A 23,450-nucleotide genomic window follows, 5' to 3' on the forward strand; every position below is an offset into this window, starting at 1 on the left:
CACACACACACACACACACACACACACACACACACACGTTTACTTCTAAATCTAAAAAGCTAAAGCTATCTAAATGAGGACAATACACAGACTTCTATAGTTTTTATATACAGATAGTTATAGATTTTATAAGCTAATCCTAACTCGCACAAATGTTTTACAAATGAGGACATTCCTCAAAGGGATGTTTTTGGAGATTCTGTCAGGTTTAGGTCACTTTTGGGTACAAATTTGTCCCCAAAATATGGTTAAAGGATTAGTTCACTTCCAAAGAATCAGTGATTCGTTTTTTAATTTTTTTAATTTTCTGACATGTTGGTGTTCTATCTTTCACTTGGAAGTTATAAGTTACACTGAGTAAATACAACTTGATATATATATATATATATATATATATATATACACACACATACAGTATGACATACTTATGAAGCATTCACAAGACAAGTATCAATAATTGTATTATATTTTATTTGGATTATTTTTAAATAAATAAATAATAACATGAACTGACAAATGATTCAGAAGACAAGGATCATATATAAGTAAATCAATTTTGGGTCAACATAAAGAAAATGTTCAAATCTAGTTTCTAGTATTAATAAACATTTGATAACTCTACCAAATCCTTTCCCCAATCAATATTAATAGATGTGTTTTAATAGAAGTGTTTATTTTGGAGATCTATGGACTGTGTTCCTAAACATGCATTTGTAAAAAGTTATTTTTCTGAAATCTTCAGTAAATCTTTCTCTAACTGCAGATGAGTAATTACTCGCCAACCTCAAAGCCTCAAATATTGGATTTTTTAAACACACAAAGTTTTGCATGAATTCATCAACCATTTAGATTAATAATGCTCACATGAAGCAGAGCGAGCGAGCGAGAGAGACGCAGCAAGATGGATGGATGGCGTAAAAGAGGAATGCTGAGAAGGGTCTTTATCACTCAGGGCCCGCGCCTCTGTTTACCGCGCTGTCATTTCCTTCTCACTCCACATCCCTCAGCCCTGATGTACAACAATACAAGAAAATATTTAGCCGCAACGATCTCAGCAAAAACTAATTGATATTTCATACATGATGGAGCCTTTTTAATATTTCAAGAGCAATTAATAAGGCAGCGTATCACTCGTCTCCCAGAGAAAATAGTCACAGTCGAAAGTCAGCCGTGGACGAGAGTTTGTGTGCGTCTTTGCGAAATCCTTTAATGCCACCACTGCCACTTGTCCTTGCTTGTACAGTACAGATATCTCCTTGTTCTCCTTTAAACACATCTGGATGTAGACCACTTTGTATATACCTAGAAACTGTCTCCTGCATTTTCAAATTGCATTACTCAGAGGAATAAGTCACAAGATTCACGATAAAAAGGCAGAGCTGAACTGAAAGGTATTGTTTCATTTCAAATGAAAATGACATGAATGTGAACGCAGCTGTTTCTCTTTCTCACATCCAGAGCAGCTGAGGGAGACTTATCATCTCAAAAAAAAAAAAAATGTAATGGTTTTGGAAAAGTGGTAAAGAAAATGAGAAACATAGTATCTCATTTTCTTTACCACTTTTCCAAAACCATTACTTTTTTTTTTTGGAGGTGCTAGAGTTGCTGCCAAATCTGGCTCCATTCCACATCTCTATATCAAAGTAAAGATGTTCCTGAGCACCAAAAATGGCCTACAGTTAGGTGCGTTATCGTTCGACTCTCACGCAAAGTGAAACGTTGGCTGGATCGGAGAGAAGTTCTGAGCATGTGCTGAAAATATCACTTTGGAAGAAAATGGCTGACTGTTGTCTTGCTAAGGCTCATTTCACAGCTAGCATTTTCTGTATCCTATACACACACACACAAACACTGATATTTTCACACTTATTGTATAATCTGGCAAAATTACATCTTAAAATCATGCATAATAAAAGTAGAAAATAGTCTTAATTTTTTCCCCTGGTTTTCTTCACACATCACAACTCATATTTCATCTCAAGCTCTTCAATCACACTGCTGTTACCTTGGATAAACAAACATGTAGAGTAAAATTAATACAAAGTATTAGGACAATTAAAAATGGAAAGATTACACACACACACACACGATATAATATATATATATATATATATATATATATATATATATACACACATACATATATTTTTGACAGCACTAATATATATACATTATATATATATATATATATATATATATATATAAATATACACACACATACATGCACATTAGGTTGACAAAAATTGACAGTGACATGATAATAATAATAATAATAATAATAATAATAATAATAATAATAATAGTAATAATAATAATAATAATGTTTCTTGAGCACCAAATCAGCATATTAGAATGATTTTTGGAGGATCATGCGACACTGAAGACTGGAGAAGTGCTTGCTGAAAATTCAGCTTTGCATCACAGAAATAAATTACACTTTAAAATATATTGCTGATGCTGAAAATACAGCTTTGCCCTCAGAGAAACAAATATTCTAATAATATTACAATAATATTTTCAATTACATTAAAATAGAAACCAGTTGTTTTAAATAGTAATTATATATTGCAATATTACTGTTTTATTTATTTATTTATTTTTTAATTAAATTAATTCAGAATTGGTGAGTATAAGAGACTGCTTTCAAAACATTTAAAGATCTTAAATCTTAAATCCCCCAAAATTTTGAACAGCTGTTTATTAATTTTAACAGTAGTGTTTATCATTTTAAACATGTTATGGTATTTAATTAATATATAATTAGAAAATATGGGTCTGTGACATGAGTAAGGCAATACATATCAATTAAATATCAATACAAATTATATATATTTTTTTTCTCTCAAAAGTGACAATTGCATCATGGTAAATAGGTTTCCAAGATCATTTTAATTTGATCTTTAGAAGGCAAAAAAGCAAAAAGAAAGATTTAAGAAAAAAGTACACGTCTCTGTATAGGCATTCTTCACACAAAGAGTTAGAATTAAGACATGTCATGGCAGCGTTACAAATCCGGTGAGAGAATCAAGCTCTGTGTGTGTGTGTGTGTGTGTGTGTGTGTGTCCAGGAGGGCATGAAGAACAGAAACAAGCTCTTGTCTTCTGTGAGTCATTACCTCTCCCAGCCTGAGCTCATTTTCCACATGGCCCTGGTGTCAAATGCCTTCAAGCCGTTCACCAAATTCTGGTTTATCTTTCTCTCTCTCCTCATGCGCCTCTCGACAGAAGGACCAGACCTCCATGATTCAGATACTGCATGTTTCTACAGAACCAAAGCCAACGAAATTAAGAGGGGCAGCAGGGGACCGCAGCGCACACAGCGCAGGACTCTGTTAGTGCTCTTGAGCGGACAAGGACGATCAAAGTCCTCATGTGTGCCTACAAACAATTCATCACAGGATTCTGCCGAGAACTCCCAAGAACATTCTTCAAGGGCCATCTTGTGTGGAACCCCGAACACCCATAATGCCCTAAAGAGTTGACTGTACATGCACAGAGCCTGCTGGTGAATAATAGATATGTGCAAACACACACACTCACACACACAGTCCCATGAGTGCTGCTCATCTAAACAACAACATCATGACCTCAGGGCCGCAGGACGGTGGTCTGCTTCATTAGACAATATTCATGTCTTGTAAACATACACTCTAAAAAACGCTGGGTTATATACAACCCAGTGCTGGGTAAAATAGGGACAAACCCAGCAATTGGGTTGTTTTGACCCAGTGGTTGGGTTACTACCCAGAAGTTTGGGTTAAACATTTAACCCAACCGCCTGGTCAAAACAACCCAATTGCTGGGTTTGTCCCCATTTTACCCAGCACTGTGTTGTATATAACCCAGCATTTTTTTAGAGTGTACACTAATACATATTATAAACAGAAACAAAACCTGTTTATAATATGTAAAACAATGAACCTTGCAAAAGTTAATTGTTTTGTTATGTTGATGTATAAATAACCTATTTTAGGTTAATTTTAAGCAAGAAATATAGTCATTTTTAAACAATAAATGAGTTAAATAAAACGTCCCAGCAGGTTGGTCAAAAACTGAACCCAGCCGCTGGGTCAAAACATCCCAATCGCTGGGTGTGTCCACATTTAACCCACCTTGGGTTGTTTTTAACCCAGCATTTTTAGAGTGTAGTTATGAATGATCTGTTATCAATATAAAAGCAGCTGATTCACATTATATAACACCTCAAATAAATTGTCACGTCACAATCAAACACAATTAAAATGTAAAATATCCAATATACACACTGTTTGAATACTGAATACAGAATCTCCAATGGTTTACACTTGTGCTTCACTGTGTGGTAACATCACACAAATGCTTATGAAATATTGCTACTTGTACTCACACTTTAAATACACTTTAATCAATTCCAGTTAATCCATCTGTTTGTTTTATAGTAGGCGAGAATAATGCTCATCCTCCCGACATACACAGCAGCTCAGGGACAAACACGTCACTGAGTGACACACACCTCTCCTACAAACACTCGTGAGAGCCATTTACTCTCATTAAAGTCGACTTCTTAATCCTCAGCTAAAGAGGCGGTGCGCGGGCTTCTAATAAATTCTGAGAGTGATCTTCTTCTCTTTCCCTCCCTCTATTTTTAGCTCTTTTTCATTGATCCTTTTCTTCCTCCTGCTCATTCATCTTTGTTTCCGTCTTCCAGTCATTAAACTGCTGCTTGGCTAACAGTATAACTCGCCCACGCTAAATACACTGAACACTGTTTTCCCCCGTAAATGTTCCTCTGGCTTGAACTGAATTCCATTACTTTGGGAGGTAAAATATGTTCTTGAAAGTAGGAAAACAAAGACCGTGATGTGGCATGTTTGTTGGTGGGCAGGTTTTATAGTAATCACTAGAGAGAATCCCTTGTTCAATTACTGTTCGGTCCAAATTCCCTGTGCTCCATTTTAAGTTCTTTGGATTCTGTGTTTTATGGTTTTATTTAATTTCATAATCATTAAGGTTGTCTAAATAAATGAACTCAAACAACAGCTGTCAGCAACATTTCTTCAGTCAAAATCATGTCCTACACTAGAGTTAAAAGTGTTATTCATATGTGTGTTTGTTTGAAATTAACACTTTTATTTTGCAAGGATGCATTAAACTGACCAAAAGTGACAATAAATACATTATTAATGTTACGTAAGATTTCTATATCAAATAAATGTTGTTGTAAACTTTGTATTTACCAAAGAATTCCGACAAAAATAAATATATAAAAATATAAAATATATATATACTGAGCAAATAGATAAACTAAAGAATATGAATTATTAAGCTTAGTTAAAATTATTTTATGAAAGAAAACAGAGTGAAGTTATGGGTCATAACATAAAAAAAGGATAATACTTGAACACAGAATGACCAATCAGAATGAAGTATTCAATAAATCTCTATAATAAACATAAACGTTTGTCTGACTGGCTGTGAATGTTGCTTTGTGCAGCCTTTTTGTTTTCAGTGAGGAAGGAAAAATTGCTTGTCTCGTATACTTGAAATTTGTTGCATCATGTCAAGACAAGATTTTAAATGGTAAAAGACGTCATAAACCACAGGACATGATCACACTTAGTGAAAACCAACAGCATGTTTTTTTTTTGGTAAAAACGTGCTCATTTGTTTAACTATGTAGATTTCATAAATCAAACTCAAATAGCTTGGCTAATATGATGTCCTCACCAGGCTGAAGTCGTGCACAGGCCACAAGAGATGAGCGTCGGTATTCGTAAATACTGCAACATTTCCCCTTCACCGCTTTCCTTCTCGCTCCCTCTCTCGATCCGTCTTTCTGCTCTCTCCTGAATACTAACACAGCCCTGGGTCTGTTTGCCTAGCACTGACGGAAACAGCAACATGTCGGTGTGTTTCACCAGTCAGGTGTGTGTGTGTGTGTGTGTGTGTGTGTGTGTGTGTGTGTGTGTGTAGTGAAGGAGGAGGCTTTGATATTTACATTCTGGATATATCAGCCACTCTGTACTTCCAAACACACAGAGCTGGCCTTTAAAACCCAGACGTGGATTCATAACGAAAGACAATGGTGGAAGAGATGGAGGAAAGGGGGATTGTAAAACAACCTGAATAAACAAATGAGTTGCCAAGCAGTTAAACAAACCAGTGAGTAGCAGATTTTTCCCCCCTTCACCATAAGGCCAAAAACACACTTTGTGCAAGTATTCAAACGCAGATGTGAAAGTGGGGCCAACATCGTCATGTTCCTCTGGCTGTAACAATCCTCCATCCTCAAGGGGGCGATAGAGTTACCTATAAATGTCTGTACAATTAAGCATACAATTATTTAGGTAGCTAACCTATAAATGTGTTGACTTTGACTAGCTTTCTGAGTATGAAGCATTTCCAAAAGTTTTAAGTCTCTTGTGCTTACGAAGACTCCATTTATTTTATTTTACATACAGTGAAAATAGTAATATTGTGAAATAACTGGTTTCTATTTGAATATATTTTAAAATGTAATTTATTCCTGTGATGCAAAGCTGAATTTTCAGCATCATTACTCCAGTCTTTAGTGTCACATGATCCTTCAGAAATCATTCTGATGTGCTGATTTGGTCTCAAGAAACATTTATTATTAATAATTATCTTAAAAACAGTAGTGCTGTTGAAACCATTTTTTTTTTCAGGATTCATCAATAGAAACTATTTTTGTAACATTATAAATGTATTTACTGTCATTGTTGATCAATTTAATTAAATGTGTCCTCGCTGAATAAAAGTATTAAATACTTACAAAATATTTAATAAGCAAACAAACATGCAAACCTGGATGATCCAGCATCCCACATAAGCAAACACTGCTCACAGATTGACCTGACTGCTTCATCTGAATCGCTTACTTGCCTTTACCGCACACACAAACACACATGCAGTGCACGTTGGGACGGAGCTCAGATGAAATGTGCCTCTGGGTCAGGGTCCCACAATGGGAGCATAACTCAAACAGCACCATGTCATAATCCATTACAGACTGTTATTGGCTGTGCAGTAAATTGCACAATAACAGCAGGTCCATCGAGTGACGTGAGGCAGTGATAGTGCGGGCCTGTGATGGACTCTCCAGTATGCACTGCAGGCTCATTTTATTAAAGCAGATCTCATAATGGATCTCATGTTACTACTGTTGCCAGATTTGACAGATCAGGACATTCAAACCAAAGCTGGTTATTGATTAATATAAAACCTTATCACCCCTCCAACTCATCTCTTGCTTTCTGCAGCCGTTGCTTGCATTACTAAAATCCCTTCATAAAAATGTACCAAAACAAACAGTTACTGAGTCATTCTGTAAAACGAGTGCCTTTTCCATCTCCTGAAGTATTTCCTCGAAGTTACGACTGTATACTTTGCTAATGGCCTTGCAAAAAGACCCTCGAAGGCATTCAGCAACTCACTTTTGTTTGGAATGGCCCTCAGTACCCAGACAGCACATGCACATTGCGGAAACGTCTATTTTATGTGCACGTTTTCATATGGATGACTTATTGTTTTTAGAACATTTACTTATCTGCTATGTGTCTATAAGACATTTCCTTACAGATGTTAAATAGCCATTGAGAAAATGAATTTAAGACGTTTATGATTGAATATACTGTATGTAAAACTGACTTTTTAAGACATCTATCAGATGTTTGAACACAGCAGGTGCGTTTCACATTCGAAATTTACCCTGAGAGAGAACATTACAAGAAAACAAGCTATTCTTTATATAGCAGAAGCACTTAGCAAAGTTGAGAGTAAGAAGAAACTCAGAAATTTAATATATATATATATATGTGTATGTATATATGTATGTATGTATGTTTGTATATATATATATATATATATATATATATATACATTCAATATCTTGTTTTTTAGTTCAAAAGAACGAGAGAATTTTAGAGAGAGAGAGAAACTTGCAGAAAACAAGTTAAGTTGCTTCTTTTACAGAAGAACAAGAAAAAGAACAAGAGGCAGAATTAAAAATAAAGGGAGAGAGAGAAACTTGAGACAGGAAATAAGGAAAAGTTAGCATGCATAGCCTAGGATGACAGAACGACCACGGTTGAATGAGAGCAACAACTCAGAAATTAAAAGAAATATATATATTTCTGAGATTTTGTTTCTTGTTGAAGAAAAAAATGAGAATTAATTAAAACAGAAACGAGCATGAGGGAGCGATCAAGAGAGAGGGGTGAGCGTTTCTCATTAGCATGCTCAGTCAGGTACGGCTCTGGTCTGGCTAGCTCAGAGCACATCCAGCTGTAGTGGAGTCTGCCAGCTCCCCAGGCCCACAGACCCAGCCATAATTACCCTCTTTAAGAAGAGGGAAAACGGGGGCATTATGAATTCTTCCCTCCGCCTCTATCTATCTCATCAATGCGTCTGTCGTCGTCTAATTAGTGGACTAACTGATGAAAAATACCCCTGTCAAAATAACTAAAATACTGACAAAAGTTAACGCAGTACCCTATTCACATGCAGCGCAGTCTCAGAGCACAAAAGCCGTCAGAGAAGAAAGTTCATTGATGTCAAAAAAAAAAAGGGAGACAGAAAACAATGGATTCGTTTTTTTTGGGCGAGTCTTTATTTACATTTAGTTACACTAGTTTGCACCAGTTAGCGGAGAATCTAGAGATGTAGACCGATTGGAAATCAGTTGTACGATGACGAACAATCCCTTTCTACTCAATAACAAATCAAAATGATCAAATTTAAAATTTGAGGTTCGAAATGCATAAAAATGCATTTTTATAAAACAAAATGTAATATTTTCCCTGTGTCCAAATATAGCTACTTCCTTACTATATAGTTGGTGAAAACGGGAAAAGAGTAGCATGTCCGAATTCACAGTATTTAGGAGAAAACTAACCTGATGATCTACTACTTCCTCTGAGTTTCTGAAGTGTGCATCTAATAGACACTTTACTATCCCATGAGGCCACGGGAGAGGAGTTGTGAATGGAAGTGAAGTGACGCAACTGACACTGGAGGTCACATGACAATGACGTATGACCGGATTTCATTCATACTGCACACATTTAAACTACAAAGAAAATACTATAATAATAGCCGCAAGGTAAGATCTTATTCAAATGTAGTACCTACTAAGACGGTATGCGATTTCAGACATAGCTTTTATGTTGTGCTGTTTCAGAAATTATACTGACACCTATTGGTGTGGAGGAGGCATCACAAACAAATGATTCTGGTTGTAGACCTACCCTATTTACAGACCTGCTGGTCACACATGATTCATTTTATATCTAACAATAGGTTTTAACTGAGATGAAGTGGGTATTGTCCGGTCATGTGATCTCAACATGGCCGCCACCATGAGGGAATGACGTGCTACATGTGCAACAAACCAGCTACTATCAAAAGTACAATTAATTTCTTTAACAGTAACATTTCCATAGAGGGAATAACATGGAGCACCTTGAAAATTCTTACAAAACAGTACAAGCTGCATATTGTTTTCACACACACACACACACACACACACACACACACACACACACCCCACAGGAAGTACTTTGTCTGTCTGATTAAGTGTAAATAGCAAACATGAGGGTCGACCTGCTGTGCTCTGCAAAACATCTGGAGTAGGTCAACATCTGTGTCCAGGTTGCCAACATCGCTAAACAAATGCTGGCAGCCTTGAGCACAGAGCTAATAGAGAATGATGGGAAGGGGGTAGATGATGATGAAGGCCTGCGGAGAGGTGAACAGAAAATTTAGGAGACTCACAAGATGCTTGTGTCTGTTAACAAACAATCGTTCAGATTGAGGATTGAATACGATTGATGCATGAAAAAAAAGGTGATAATATTAAGGTTGTAGGTAGATCCCATTTGACAAAAAAAGTATTTTTTTTTTTTATGTTTTTTTTGTGTTTAATAGAATAAATAACTGCATACAGGTTAGGAATGACATGAGGGTGAGTACATAATATATATATATTTTTTTTATGAATTAATGTATTTATCTATTATGCAAACTGCGCCTTTAAGAGTTATTTTACTGTTCAGTTGAAGCAAAAAATGTATGGACTCAATTTATGCAAGCAAATCATGAGATGTGAAAGCATTTACCAACTGATGGCTTTTTAACAATCAGAAGTGGCACAGCAAAGGCAACATATCAAATTCCATCTTCAAACTGCCTTCTACAGAGCTTCACAGTGGCTGTGAGCTGTTCATTCAAAGGTGGCATCTGAGGATGAAATTACCTTATGTGGGTTGTCATGAAAAGAAAGAAGCTGTATTTTCCGTCCTTTAAATTAGAACCTATTAATGGAAGCGCTGCCGAGAACACAAAGGATTTCAAATTTATATCCACTGAATGGGCTGAGGTTAGCACACAGTGATCATAATGCTACCGCAGCCCTGCGTTATGGAGTTGATAAGTGTCTGTCAAGAACAGTCGTATAGAAAATGCATTTCAGGGTGTGGCATTTGGGGGAAGATGCCTGATGGTTCCTGGAAGTAGATATTGATCTTGTTTCAAGGTTTTTGATACTGTTCTTAGCCAGAGAGTGGCTTCTTCCAGATTCATTAATCATTCAGAGATGCTTGTTGTGTTTACAGTCCAAATCTAGCACATTTTTTGTGAGAGGCATTTCAATTTAGATGCTTTAAAGATAATAGTGCCTCACTGCCAATATGGGGCTGCTTTAATGCTTTAAATTACTATGCATAACGTATCTTGAAACAGCACTTGCATGGTTTTTGGACTGGATTTCTACATCGCTCAACAAAGAGCTATTTACACATCAAATAAATTAAAATCTGTTGGTTTGTGGCTATGTTTAACAGCATATTATGAGGCTATCATAGATGGTGAGAATATTAAACAATACTTCGCCGTGAGAGTGTTTGGCAAAGTGCTAAATGACATCGTTTTCAAGAAATATGATGACTTTCACTATGTTTTTGATACAGATGCTAGACAAACAATGAAAGCCCTTTCCTAAACCACATTCACAAAGAATCTCCACTGGACCACAATAACACTGTAGAAAATGTGCCTTGGAGTATTGTGTTAACACCAGTTCCACATTGAAATATGTGAATAACTAATAGTATTTAAGTGTAATCTGCCTGAGCTAACTTTGGCCCAGTGGGCCGTAAGTGTTTTCTGTAGCCCAGAGAATTCGTTAAGACATGTTATTAGGGGTTTTGTTTGATCAAGCATAATTTCCAGGGCTCTTTAGGGGACAATAAATAAACTGATAATGGAGCTTGATGCAAAAAATGGTAAGGGCTTTGTAACTTGGGCAAGCCAAGAATAATGGCTAACCGGAGGGTATGAGCGCAGCAGCTTTGCAAGGCGCAAACAGAGTAAAGCCACTCGACAGGACGGCGAGCCGCTTTCAGAGCGGGGATCATCTGCCAAGTTCATTAAATCTGCCTGCAGGACAAAGTCATCTGTGCTCGTCAACAGCATTCTGCTCACAAGAAGCGATAGGTGTTCAGCAAACAGATGAATTCAGGGCAGTACATATATGTTAAACTTGAAAGGAATTGAAAGTAAAAGTAACAGTAAAAGTACAAGTAAATTCAAAATAGAAAAGGAGCAAATACATATTAAACATTGTTCTATACACAGTATGAGCAGCAAGATTGTGTTAAACTCTTTCTTCCATTTTGTATCTTTGGGTTAGCATAAGAGCCACTTCATCTGTTATCTGCATCTGAAGAGGCATTTAGATTCATTTACACAGACTATTTAATGCAGGGATGCATTTAACCAGCTGTTACAAATGCATAAATAATGGTTCGTTTTAAACATAAAACGCTGAATACTGATATTTGAAAAAACTTAAAACATGAAAAGATACTGAAGTCACTGTTAATAAGCGAGTCAGTGAGATTAAACCGATTCATTCAAAAGATCGATTCATTCAGGAATGAAACATTTGACTCTTTTAATGAGTGAGTCACTGAAGCATTCGTTCAAAAAAACTGATCAATTCAATAAGGAAACACCGTCCTGTGTGTCGCTCAGTGGCACAAAACAGCGTTGTTTGGAACTATTTTCATTGGCGAAATACAGTAAAAACAGGCATCTAAAATGTAAGTAACTTAATACTAACTTTATTAAACTTATTTAAAATCAATATTACATTTGTTATCATGCTGATATCTGGAGAAAAATGGCACTCTTAGTGTGAAATAGATTAACTATATTAAATGATATAAATAAAAAAGACACACAGAGGCATTTTGCGTCTTAGCTTGAATCTTATGGGCATTCTAAATGCGTTTTAATAGACTAAATCACACAGTGTATGCGTGCACTCTCTGGGTGTGTTTTTGTTTGGTTTTTGTGATATAGCCTACTCGATAATGTCAGATCGCACATCGTTAAAACAACATTTACTATATTAGCGCAGATGATGTATACCGCACACCCCAGCCTTGACTTGAGTGGAAAATGAAATCCACCTCGGTTGTGCGAGAACTTGTTTGCACACAGTGTTGCCAACTTAGCAATTTTGTTGCTAAATTTAGCAACTTTTCAGACTACCCTACCAACTTTTTCTTCCAAAAGCACCTAGCAACATATTTAGCTATTTTAAAAATAAATTTGGCAACTTTTAGCAACTTTTGATAAGTGACTCAAACGATAAAAAGGCACAATTTACCATTTAAATTACACAAAAAGAGGAAACCAAAGATGCTTAGCAGTACACACATCACAGGAATTAAGTTAGCTGCTATTTGCAATTGTTTCATTTAATAGTAATAATAATAATAATAATTTAATAATTTAATACTGTTATTGTTCATTTATGAGACACTTTGTTAGTAGCTTGTACCTGCGATTGTTGATGAGTTAGTTACTAACTCATCAACAATCGCAGGTTGTTTTTCAATTTTTTCGCCACCTTTTCCATTTTTCTACATATTTTTCTTACAGTGTACTAACTGTTAGTACACTGTAAGAAAAATATGTAGAAAAATGGAAAAGGTACTAGTAATTTTCCAGGACATTATCCGTTATCCGTTGTAATGTTGTAATCCCGAAAATGCGTAATTAAAAATGCAGGTAAAAAAAGAACCTGTGGAAAAATCAATACAGAAAATTCCTTCATATTAACATAGTATACTAGTGCACTATTTTTTTTACAGACTTTTCTTAGAGTGTAGCTTACTAACTAACTACCAATACACTGCTTAAAAGTGTAATTGTTCAGAATGTGTAGTTTTACTTGTTTACTAGCTAATAATAATAATAAAAAAAAATCAAATTGTAATCGTTAAAAAATGTGTAAGCTTTCGATAAGTCAGTGTATTTAAACATTTTATTTATATTTTAATATTATATTATGCATTTATATTATTATGAACAAATCTAAATGAACATATAAAAATATATATGTTTTTGCTGAGATTTGACAATTGTGCGTCGTGATTACGTAATGACGTCATCCCTCAATGACATCACATCATTTAGCAACTTTTAGCAACAAATCAACCTTCCTTTAGCAACTTCCCCTGAAAATTAGTTGGCAACACTGTTTGCACATGCGCTAAGTTGTTTTTTAGGAGTCTTGCAAGCACCAGACCACTGATCCGTCAAACCTGCTTTCTTGCAATCTGTGTTCTTCCAACTTTATTTTGTAGTAAGTAATGAATATGCTTTGGGGAAATGTACCGGAGTAAAAGTATAGGCCTACATTTTAATTAGGAAATATAGTCGAGTAAAAGTGAAAGTTGACAGAAATATTAAAACTCAAGTTAAGTACAGATTCTCACAAAAAGACTACTTATTACTACGTATTACTACTTTGTTACATTACACCACTGCATTCATGAACACATGAAAACATTACCACCAGAAAACACATGTGGAGATATAAAAACGCACGGTTGTGTGTAAGCATGTGCTTTATGATATCTTGCCATGCAATCACAGTTTTAGAGGCTTAACATACTCTAGGACCCTTGGTGTGCATAAGAAACCTGAAGGCGGATTTGACTCAGGAACACACATTGACTCTGAATCAGTGTGTAGAGTTTTATTGATTTGTGTTTATAAAAAAACAAAACATTGCCATTAGCAAAACAGGGATTTGTAAGATCGTCTGAACTAGGGATATCAAAAATGCCAATATGAAAAGTCGATACGAAAAATAAAAATAGAGATATACTGGTGTGTATAGTATCCAGAGTGCTGACTAATCCAGTACCCGAGGATTATAAATATATTATAAAATCTAAAATTATAAAATTATAATATATATATATATATAAAGAAAGAAAGAAAAAAGAGTGACGTGTCATTGACTCAAATGCAACTGTAGGGGGTTGCCGGTTTCTGTAGGGTAATTATTAATTTTTGTGTATTTATGAATTATCTAGTTTCCTCATTATGTGGCTACATGTTCTCTTCTTTTCACCAGGTTACTGATTAAAACTTACTTGCTAATTAGCTTGTACTAATTGCCTCTACTTTTGACAGACTTGGCTGCATTACCATCCATGACTGACTAAAAATAGGAGGCTCTTTCTCCCTTCCTCTGCACAGGTTGATGTCAGAGATGTTCGCTACACAGCGGGCAAACTACACAGCAACTGTGGGAACAGGCACAGATGCCCCAGTGACCCACCCCATCAAACCCCTGACTGAAGAGCACGAAGCATCTCCTGTCTCTGGATGGCAAGGGTTGATGTGAATAATGCAACGCTTTTAACATAAGCCTACAGTTCTGTACTACGCAAGAAGGGAATATCATAATAAAGTATCTCATCGACTGATATGCTGGGCTGCATGACACAAGCCAATGTTTGGTCAGGCAAACACATACTGTAGTCCCACTCGATACTCAATTTCACCTTTAACTAAAATTGAATTACTATTAAAGGGGTCATATGATGCGATTCAAAAAATGATATTTGTCCTTTCTCTTTGAAGTGTTACAAGCTCTTGGTGCATAAAGAAGATCTGTAAAGTTGCAAAGACTAAAGTCTCAAATCCAAAGAGATATTCTTTATAAAAGTTAAGAGTCAACCACGCCTACCTAAAACGGCTCATTCTAACACGCCCCCACATGTCTACGTCACGATGTGGGAAGATTTGCATAACGCCGCCCAAATGTTCACGCAAAGAAAGAAGGCGTAACTTTTATTCTCGCTGTAGTATTGTTGCTGCTGCCATGTCGTGAAGACACTGTGTGTTTCGTTGTGAAAGCGAAACTACTTTGTTTGGCCTTCCAAAAGAGGACAATATCCACTTCGTCATGCCTGGAGCTGATCCGTGCTGGTCGCTGAAGAAATACATCAACTTTGCGCTGTGGATCGCCGGATCGGCTTTCACCGTGGACGAAGCGGAGTCCAGTCCAGGTCATCACATGAGGTTGCCGCTAGCCCGCCGGCCGCTCCTTCGTCGAATCCGCCGACCGCGCCATTCTCAAGCCCGCCGGCCGCCGTGTGTGACGCTGTGTGTTTTGTTGTGAAAGCGAAACTACTTTGTTTGGCCTTCCGAAAGAGGACACGACTAGAAATCAGTGGTTAAGTTGTATTTACAACACTGTTCCAGAACACTTCAACCCAAATATTCAGATGTGTGCAACACATTTCATGGAGGACCGTTTCCTGATCCTGGGAGAGTAGACTACATGGAAAATAATGTGTTTTTTGAACCTTAAACCGCATAAACACATTTCATTAGACCAAATACACAAAATAATGTTCTTTTTAGCAACATCATATGACCCCTTTAAAAAAAAACCTTGTCGACCATAGCTTAGTGTAGCTTTTTCAGCAACGAGCTAATTCTTCCAACACCTAGAAGTATATAGCACAACATCCTCATTGTTTATGGGTCACAGTTTTTATTTTTTTTAATTAGATGTGATAATTATCTAAAAGTTAATAGCTTCTCCTTAAACAGCCAAATTTTTCCAAAAAACTAGCTTTACAGAACAAGATTCTCACTGTTTTGTGCCAAGACAGTTCATCTTTTTAAATGCTTTCTTGTGTTAATTACTACTTTTTAGCAGCTAGCTTTTATGTAACTGACTTGATTGTAGTTTACCTATTTTACATTAGCTTATCCAGCTAATTTCAAATTTGCTTCTCTGTCACTGGCAGACAATGCCAACATAGACATCCAAACGTGTGCACTAGAGAATGATGACAAATGTCAGCCTGCAGGAAGTATTCAAATATTAGTGTGTGTAATTATCACTTGAAAATAGATGCATAAAAACACTAAACCATCAAGATCCTTTGACTGAAGGCATCTTTGATGTGCTAATATATGCACACACACACACACATACACACACACACAACCACACGCACACACACACACACACACACACACACACACACACAGGTTGTGACTTTTAACGCTACAATCTTAGCAAGCCCTTTTCAGCAGTGAATTGAATAGAGCATATAAGCATACTTCAGTTCTACACATAATGCCTCATATAAAAAAAGTTTTACTACTGACACTACTCTGGCATTGAATGCGTTAACTATCCACAAATAAATGCTCCTCTGAAAGATGCTTTAACATGGTAGTGGGACGTTAAATAGTGGATAAAGTACCATAAAGACCACAAGATCACAGTAATGCAGGCAACTGAGTGTTTGTTGTAGGCCACATCTGTGCAAGGGGCTAGCCATCACACTGGCAAACAACAGAAAACTGCAGCAGGGACAAGGGGAAGCATTTAAATAAATAAAATAAATATCATTGGTTGCCGCAGGCTTGGTGGCACAGTTAAAGATTAATGCTATTCTTCTGCAAATATTGCTCAGAGGGACAACATGAGTCACTTGCTCAACAGCAAAGCATTCATGAAAGCAAAACCCATCGGAGACCCTAAGGCGAGGCCTTTGGGGGTGAGGTGGACAGCTCTGGATGAAAGACCAGCTGTCTATCAGAGGCAGTTCATGTGTTTTAGTGGTAGCAGAACACAATGGCTTTTGAAAGAAAGAAATTTAAATGTTACTCTTTCGGAAGGGTCGCTATGTACAGTATGTGTGAGTGTAGTTTGCTCACCTGAGTAAGCCCAGTAGGACTCTTCGGCCGCTCTGCGGTGCCTGTCACCGATTGGCCGGTCATGATGCTCTGCTTTGTTCCCCTCAGCCAATGCTGAAACAGAAAAATAATGAGACATCGTTTTAGATTATGTGCGGTGATGGACATGTGGACGGTCATGTGATCCCATTCCTAAATCTTCAGCTCATATTTTCATGTCCTGTTTCCTAAAACAGCCATCCCCACTTGGCTGATTAATAGAAGTCTTAACTTTATTACATTTCCAAATTCTGCCAAGAGAAGTTCTGTTCTTATATCTCTAAACATTTTTAATTAAACTGAGTAAATATTGTCTAAAAATGTTTTATTTCAGTATATATCTTTATCTCAATTATCTCAATTGTACTACCCTACACCCCACTCTCTAGTTATCTGTATTGGGATCAGCCATTTACAACTCGAGGCACAAAAACAAATCATGAGATACAATCTCATACACTCACGCTCACACGAATACAGTAACACACCAGCCTGCGATCTCTGGCTGAACCAAGTCATTAAATCCTGTATAAACCAATCTGGCTCAAAGAAACCCACTCCATTAGAGAGAAAAACAGCCCCCCACACAGCGATATTTACAGTCTGTCTGCTCTGGGATCAGTTTCCCCCTGCTACTATGTATGAGGGGCTAAATAAATAAACAAGACCTGATTGGCCGGTGAGAGGAAGGCAAAAGCACTAAGTGCCGAATCAAAGAGGCTGCGGACAGGGCGCTGGCAGCCGAAGATGGTGAGCTGTTCCACCGGTCCGTCAGAGACACCAAGACCAGCTGTGTCCCACCGGTAGGCCGAACTAATCTAGACTGAACCCAACAGGAGTTCTAGACCCCTTTGCCCTACTTGCTCAGGGCTCTAAGGTTCATATTAGCTGTGAGAATACAACAGCAGAGGATTGGGGACCTGAGATTAGCTTAAAAATCCAAACCTATCGGTCACCAAGGATGCCAGAAATATATGTATGGGTTGAATGAGAATGTGTTCCGACTTGCAGCACGGGCTGGAGGGGTTAGGAAGGATGGCACACATCCCAGCACCCTGTGGCCTCTGTGTGAGTTTATCAGAGGCGATCTTGACCCCTCGGCTCCTGGCTGCGGGATGTCGAGGATGCTCTGGAAGGTGAAGAGACGACGTGAGATCAGCCTCACAGCTGTCGTCCACGTCCAAACTCACAAACACACTGTGGCAGGACTTGGGGGTGACTGCCATTTTAGATCTAGACTGACCCCAAAAAAAAGAGTCACTAGAAAGGAAGGAAGAGAATAGCTGAAGAAAGCACTAAAAGGACTAAGAAAGGACTAAAACCATGGCAAGATGTTAACGAGAAATGGGCAAAATTTTTTCCACAAGCCTGCCGATGTGCTGACCACACTATGGTAACAAGGACACACTGCCTAAAAGCCATCACTCAAAACATAATGCAATTTACAAGGACCCTCTCTCTCTCTCCAAGCATGCTGGGTAAGTACAGTATATTCTGATATGAACAATGAGTGACTTTTTGTTTCAATGACAAACTGCCTTCTGCTCCTCGCTGCTCTAATTCTTCAGGATAGCGGCTCGGGCATGGCAGTGAATGCCAATGAGAGGGTATGCTATAGCTTCTTTATGAATTACATTATTGATTGTCGATACTCTTTGAACAGAAAATGTAATTATGCAATGCGGCATGCTGGGCTTAGTCGCCATCCTCCCGATATGTCACTCATGCTTTCTTTCTCTTTCTCTCAATCACTGCCCTCCTCCTTTTGTCCCTTTCCATCCATCAATGGAGCTGTCTCCCTCTCTCCAACACTCCAAAGTTTACTTCCTGAAAGTAACTCTGTTGGAGAGACCCGGGATGCTCCTTTGGCCGCTCTGAGGAGTCAGTACATCAGCAGCTGAGTCGACCTCTTCTAGAGTCTTGCTTTCTTCGTTTCCATGTTTCAGAGATCTCTTCCAAACCTGTCTACCTTCCTATACCAACTCTAGTGGTTTACTCACATGGTCACTTGTTTCAAGAAGAGAAAGCATTTGTTTTTGACCTTTGGCCAGTACCAGCTCCTACGTCACTCCACAAACACCTGCGCCTACACATCATTGCACCCCAGGCCATCTTTTCTCTCCTCCAGATGTCTTCAACAATGGAGCATGAATGGTTTAAACAACCAAACAATTGGGCAACGGCACCTTGTCTGAATGTGACTCAACATTCAAACAAAGAGAAGCACCCACCATGTTCCAACCCAACAGGGCCATTTTAGGGAAAGTTGTCAGGGCTCTGTGGCACACAAGGGGTTGCCAGGAAACAGGCTGGAGATACCTTTTAGGAAAGAGAATATGGACAGTTTAGAGGGTGAATGGAAAAAGGTAATATGTAGAAGTTGGACAAACATAACCTAACCTAAAGTTCTTGGTATGGCAAACCAAGCCTCTTACATTGAGCAACCAATTAATCAAGCTTAAGAAGCTGTAATGGGTTTTAAAATCTTTTCCTTTAGGACGGGCCTTACCATCGGGCTGACTGGTTACTGCTCTTTTCATTGTTCTTTACTGATCTGGGCTCAATGACATGGTTATGCTTTCTTTTTCCATTGTGGTGCTGATAAATCAGAATTAGAATGCACATGACCAATCATGAGTCACTAGCATCAGCATGGTTTGCCTGTCCTGAGTATGGTTGAGAAATAGATCCATAAAGTGGTTTGTAATGAAGCTACTGTAAATGTTACTGTGCTCAGGACCATTTGGCCAGATGGTGGAAAAATGCTTTAAGAGACACTTCACAGGTGACTTATCTTTTTGTGTGGGACTGTTTTCAGATGTGCACCCATGTAAATCAAGATATATAAATTGGATATGCCATAGATTTAGCCAAACCCAAACCCTAACGTTAGCATTTGAAGGGTGATTTTACTACTTAACTTTTCATTTTGTATGTGATATCTAATGTGTATAATGATTCTAAGAATGGCACTGTAGGCCTTCAACACTGTCTCATTCAATATAATGATAAAATCAGTCTCTTCTCATTTTCTAGTAATATGTCATAGAATTTAGTTTGTAATCCCCAACTATGTTTCGACAGGTTGATGACAAACAGGGTTTGTTAAACCTGTTAACATCCATGCATAGCTATAGTTTGATGCTTTGCCTCATAGAGTTCAATGCACTAAATTAGGCAACACTGACAATGGTTTTCCCTACATCTAAAATATATTTTTATTATTATTTTTACACTTAAGCAATTTTCCTTTCGAGGATCCCCAAATGTATTTCGGTCAAATTTTGCTAACTGCAAGGGACATTTTCCAGCAATTTCATCCTGACCGAATGACTTAGAAACACACACACATACAGAGATGAAGCCACTAACAAGAAAGGGAACATGTCCAGTGAAGTGCACACACTGTCAAGTATGGCAGAGCTAAGTCTCACACACACATTTTGATTGTTTTATTTCTGTGATATATGGGGCAAGCTAAAAACAAAAATGAGTTTGACACCCTCTGCCCCTGCTTTCGGTACTGAAATGGAGAAAATTCCATCTCTTGCCCTGTTTTAGGAGCAGGAGGGGGGATCAGAGAGAGAGAGAGAGAGAGAGAGAGAGAGAGAGAGAGAGTTACAGAGAGAGAGAGAGAGAGAGAGAGAGAGAGAGAGAGAGAGAGAGAGAGAGAGAGAGAGAGAGAGAGAGAGAGAGAGAGAGAGAGAGAGAGAGAGAGAGAGAGAGAGAGAGAGAGAGTTACAAAGAGATACAGAGAACAACCAGCCACCACTGGAAAAACAACAACTCATACAGTAGCCAGATTACAAACACACCACAATAAGCACAGATGTCAACACACACACATACACACACAATCATCTATCCTCCAGACCCTGTCCAGATCAATCAGCATCAATTCAGCCCAAAATGCGCATAGAGCCTTTGTGTACACACACACACACACACACACACACACACACGATCAAGAGAATGCATGAGGTTGGGCTAACGCACACACACACCAAAATAATGTCATATTGTTCAAAAACAAGCAACACTGGCCTAAAGCACAATCTTTCAAAATCTAGAATCAACTGCGAGTCAATGCCAGTGTATGCTTGCCTTCTGTGATCAAATCGGCGCCAGGGCTTCCATCTAGCCCGACTCTTTTAAATAAATTCTGATGTAATTGATTTACATCCCTCTATTAGAGGTGCGGAGTTTTATGAAGAAGATATTGGGAGTTGACGTTTTTGTCAGGCTGTCTCCACAGAAACAACGATAGAACGAGGAGAATTATGAGGGCTTCATTTTCAGATGCGGATTCCGGAACACTCAATGAGACAAGTCTCGGAGGAGCCATGCGATGTCGTCTAACTGCCACTCAGAGATTGCTTTTGTGGAGGACGGGCCAATCATTGTTTAAACTCATTCTCACACACCATGCTAGCTTTTAAGCTAATGTTGTCGTCACCTGTGGAACACAAGGCTTCTGAATCCAGAATCAAATACCAAAACCTCATGCGAACACTAAAATACTTTTAGTATTCTCAGCGGTACACAAAATCATACAGCCATACTCTGCCTGAGTGGTAAGTTTATCCGAGGAAAGAATCAGAAATGTATTGGACAGGTAAGTTTGCCCTTGCAAGGACTCTAAGACTTACTCCGAAGATAATCATATAATACTAGATACACAATATAGAGGAAAATACTGTGCAGGCCCTTAAAAATGTACCATAGTGGTATCATGGTATAATGATTGTATCAGATAGTAATTCCATGGTAACTTTGATATATGACAGGATACTGAATGGTTGCAATAATATAATTGATTTTTGGTGATTTTGGGGTTAATTTACTGATATGTTAAAACAAGCACTGATAATTTATTATCTAGAAATTCATATGGTGAAATGGCCGAATACATTTTTGGGGCCACTGTGTGTAGAATTAAACAGAATACATAAAATAAAATTAGTTAACTATAGAACTGTATGAAGTAGTATGTAGATATTTAGTATGCAAGGCTCTAAATGAAAAAAAAAATGCTGTGAGTGTCCACTATTCAATTCTGACTGCCATTCAGTTATTAATGTTCAGTTATTAATGGTGACTTCAGCCTGAGGGTAAAATCTGTTCTCATGCTTAATTGTTTCGGTTACATAGTTTTGAATTTCAAGTTTGTTCTGACTTCATTGAAATGCACATCAGGCATTCACATTCATGCACTTAACCTTGATTTTGCTTTTGTCTTTTTGGACAGGAGGGGTCAGCATGTGTATGTGTGTCCTAATGGATTTATTAATATTCTCCTACAGTCTCCCCTGAAGGGCGTTCACCCTGTGGGCACATCCAGGACACATATATACCCCACCGTCCTGTGCAAAGATGCACATGCTTTTACACACATGGAGAAACATCTGTTGCCTAAATCTGTCCAGAAATCGGAGAGGGCAGCAAATACAGCGAGAAAACACTAGGAACGATGAAAGAAACACAGATTAGGGCAAGTTGAGAGCATAAAAAAAAATGACTTCAACCCCTTTACCCGTAACACCATGCTTCACTTCTCATGCCAATCAGGAAAAGCCTGTTCATATATGAAGTACAGTGTCTGTACCATGGTAATTTATTATGAAAAATGACATTGGTGCATGGTTTGATGTTCAAAAAATAAAAAGAAAACATGGCACTTGTAGTAGAACTATCAGGACGCGCTCAAAATTTTACAGTTACTACATTACTCCTCTGTGACAACTAGTCCCCGTCTCCCCTACAACACTGATGTATAGATTTAAAATCTCAGTCAATATTAATCCTCTTGTGACTTAATCCAAATATTTGACTTCATTTGAATGCAAATTACAACTAGGAACATTTATAATGTACAACCACTGGCACTGAGAAGTCAAACTCATTTTAGCAAAATTAATCTGAAAGCAGACAATGCACATTTTGTGTGGAATTAGTGCAATATTTGAGACAGGATCAGCTTTCTTTAATGTAATTTACTTTGAGTATAGTATCAGCTGACTGCCGGGATGCCTATTATCCTTTTTTTAACCAAAATGGTACCACTCTCTCTCAAAAAAAAAAAAAAAAACTGGCTTGAGAGCCAAAATGTGTCAGCAGGCCTTACAATTATTTGAAATGCTGTAAATTAAGACTTTAAAATAGGTTATATTATAAAAATAGGTATATTTAAAAATAAAATATTTCTTTATTTAATTCACCACCTTCTAACGGGAAGAATTTCATTTCACTGCTTCAATCTACAGTAGCATGTTTTTAAGGGTTTCTGGTAAAAGTGCTCAGGATAAAATGTATAGATGGGCCAGTCGTCCCTGGGCCAATGAGTTGTCTATTCTATAGTGGACCTTACTAGAGACCCTCATTACAGGGTCC

General features: G+C 37.7%; 1 protein-coding gene across 1 annotated transcript in view; it reads right to left on the bottom strand.

The window, feature by feature from the left end:
- The window catches only part of LOC107654175 (receptor-type tyrosine-protein phosphatase gamma-like), a 270,415-nt gene that overhangs the window by 187,927 nt on the left and 59,038 nt on the right, over positions 1 to 23,450 (bottom strand). The window contains exon 3 of the mRNA XM_016441146.1: positions 17,043 to 17,135. Within this exon, the coding sequence (XP_016296632.1) occupies positions 17,043 to 17,135 (93 nt within the window). The remainder of the gene's footprint in view (positions 1 to 17,042; positions 17,136 to 23,450) is intronic.

The sequence above is a fragment of the Sinocyclocheilus anshuiensis genome, unplaced genomic scaffold, assembly GCF_001515605.1.
Source record: "Sinocyclocheilus anshuiensis isolate Anshui unplaced genomic scaffold, SAMN03320099.WGS_v1.1 scaffold463, whole genome shotgun sequence".
Lineage (NCBI taxonomy): Eukaryota > Metazoa > Chordata > Actinopteri > Cypriniformes > Cyprinidae > Sinocyclocheilus > Sinocyclocheilus anshuiensis.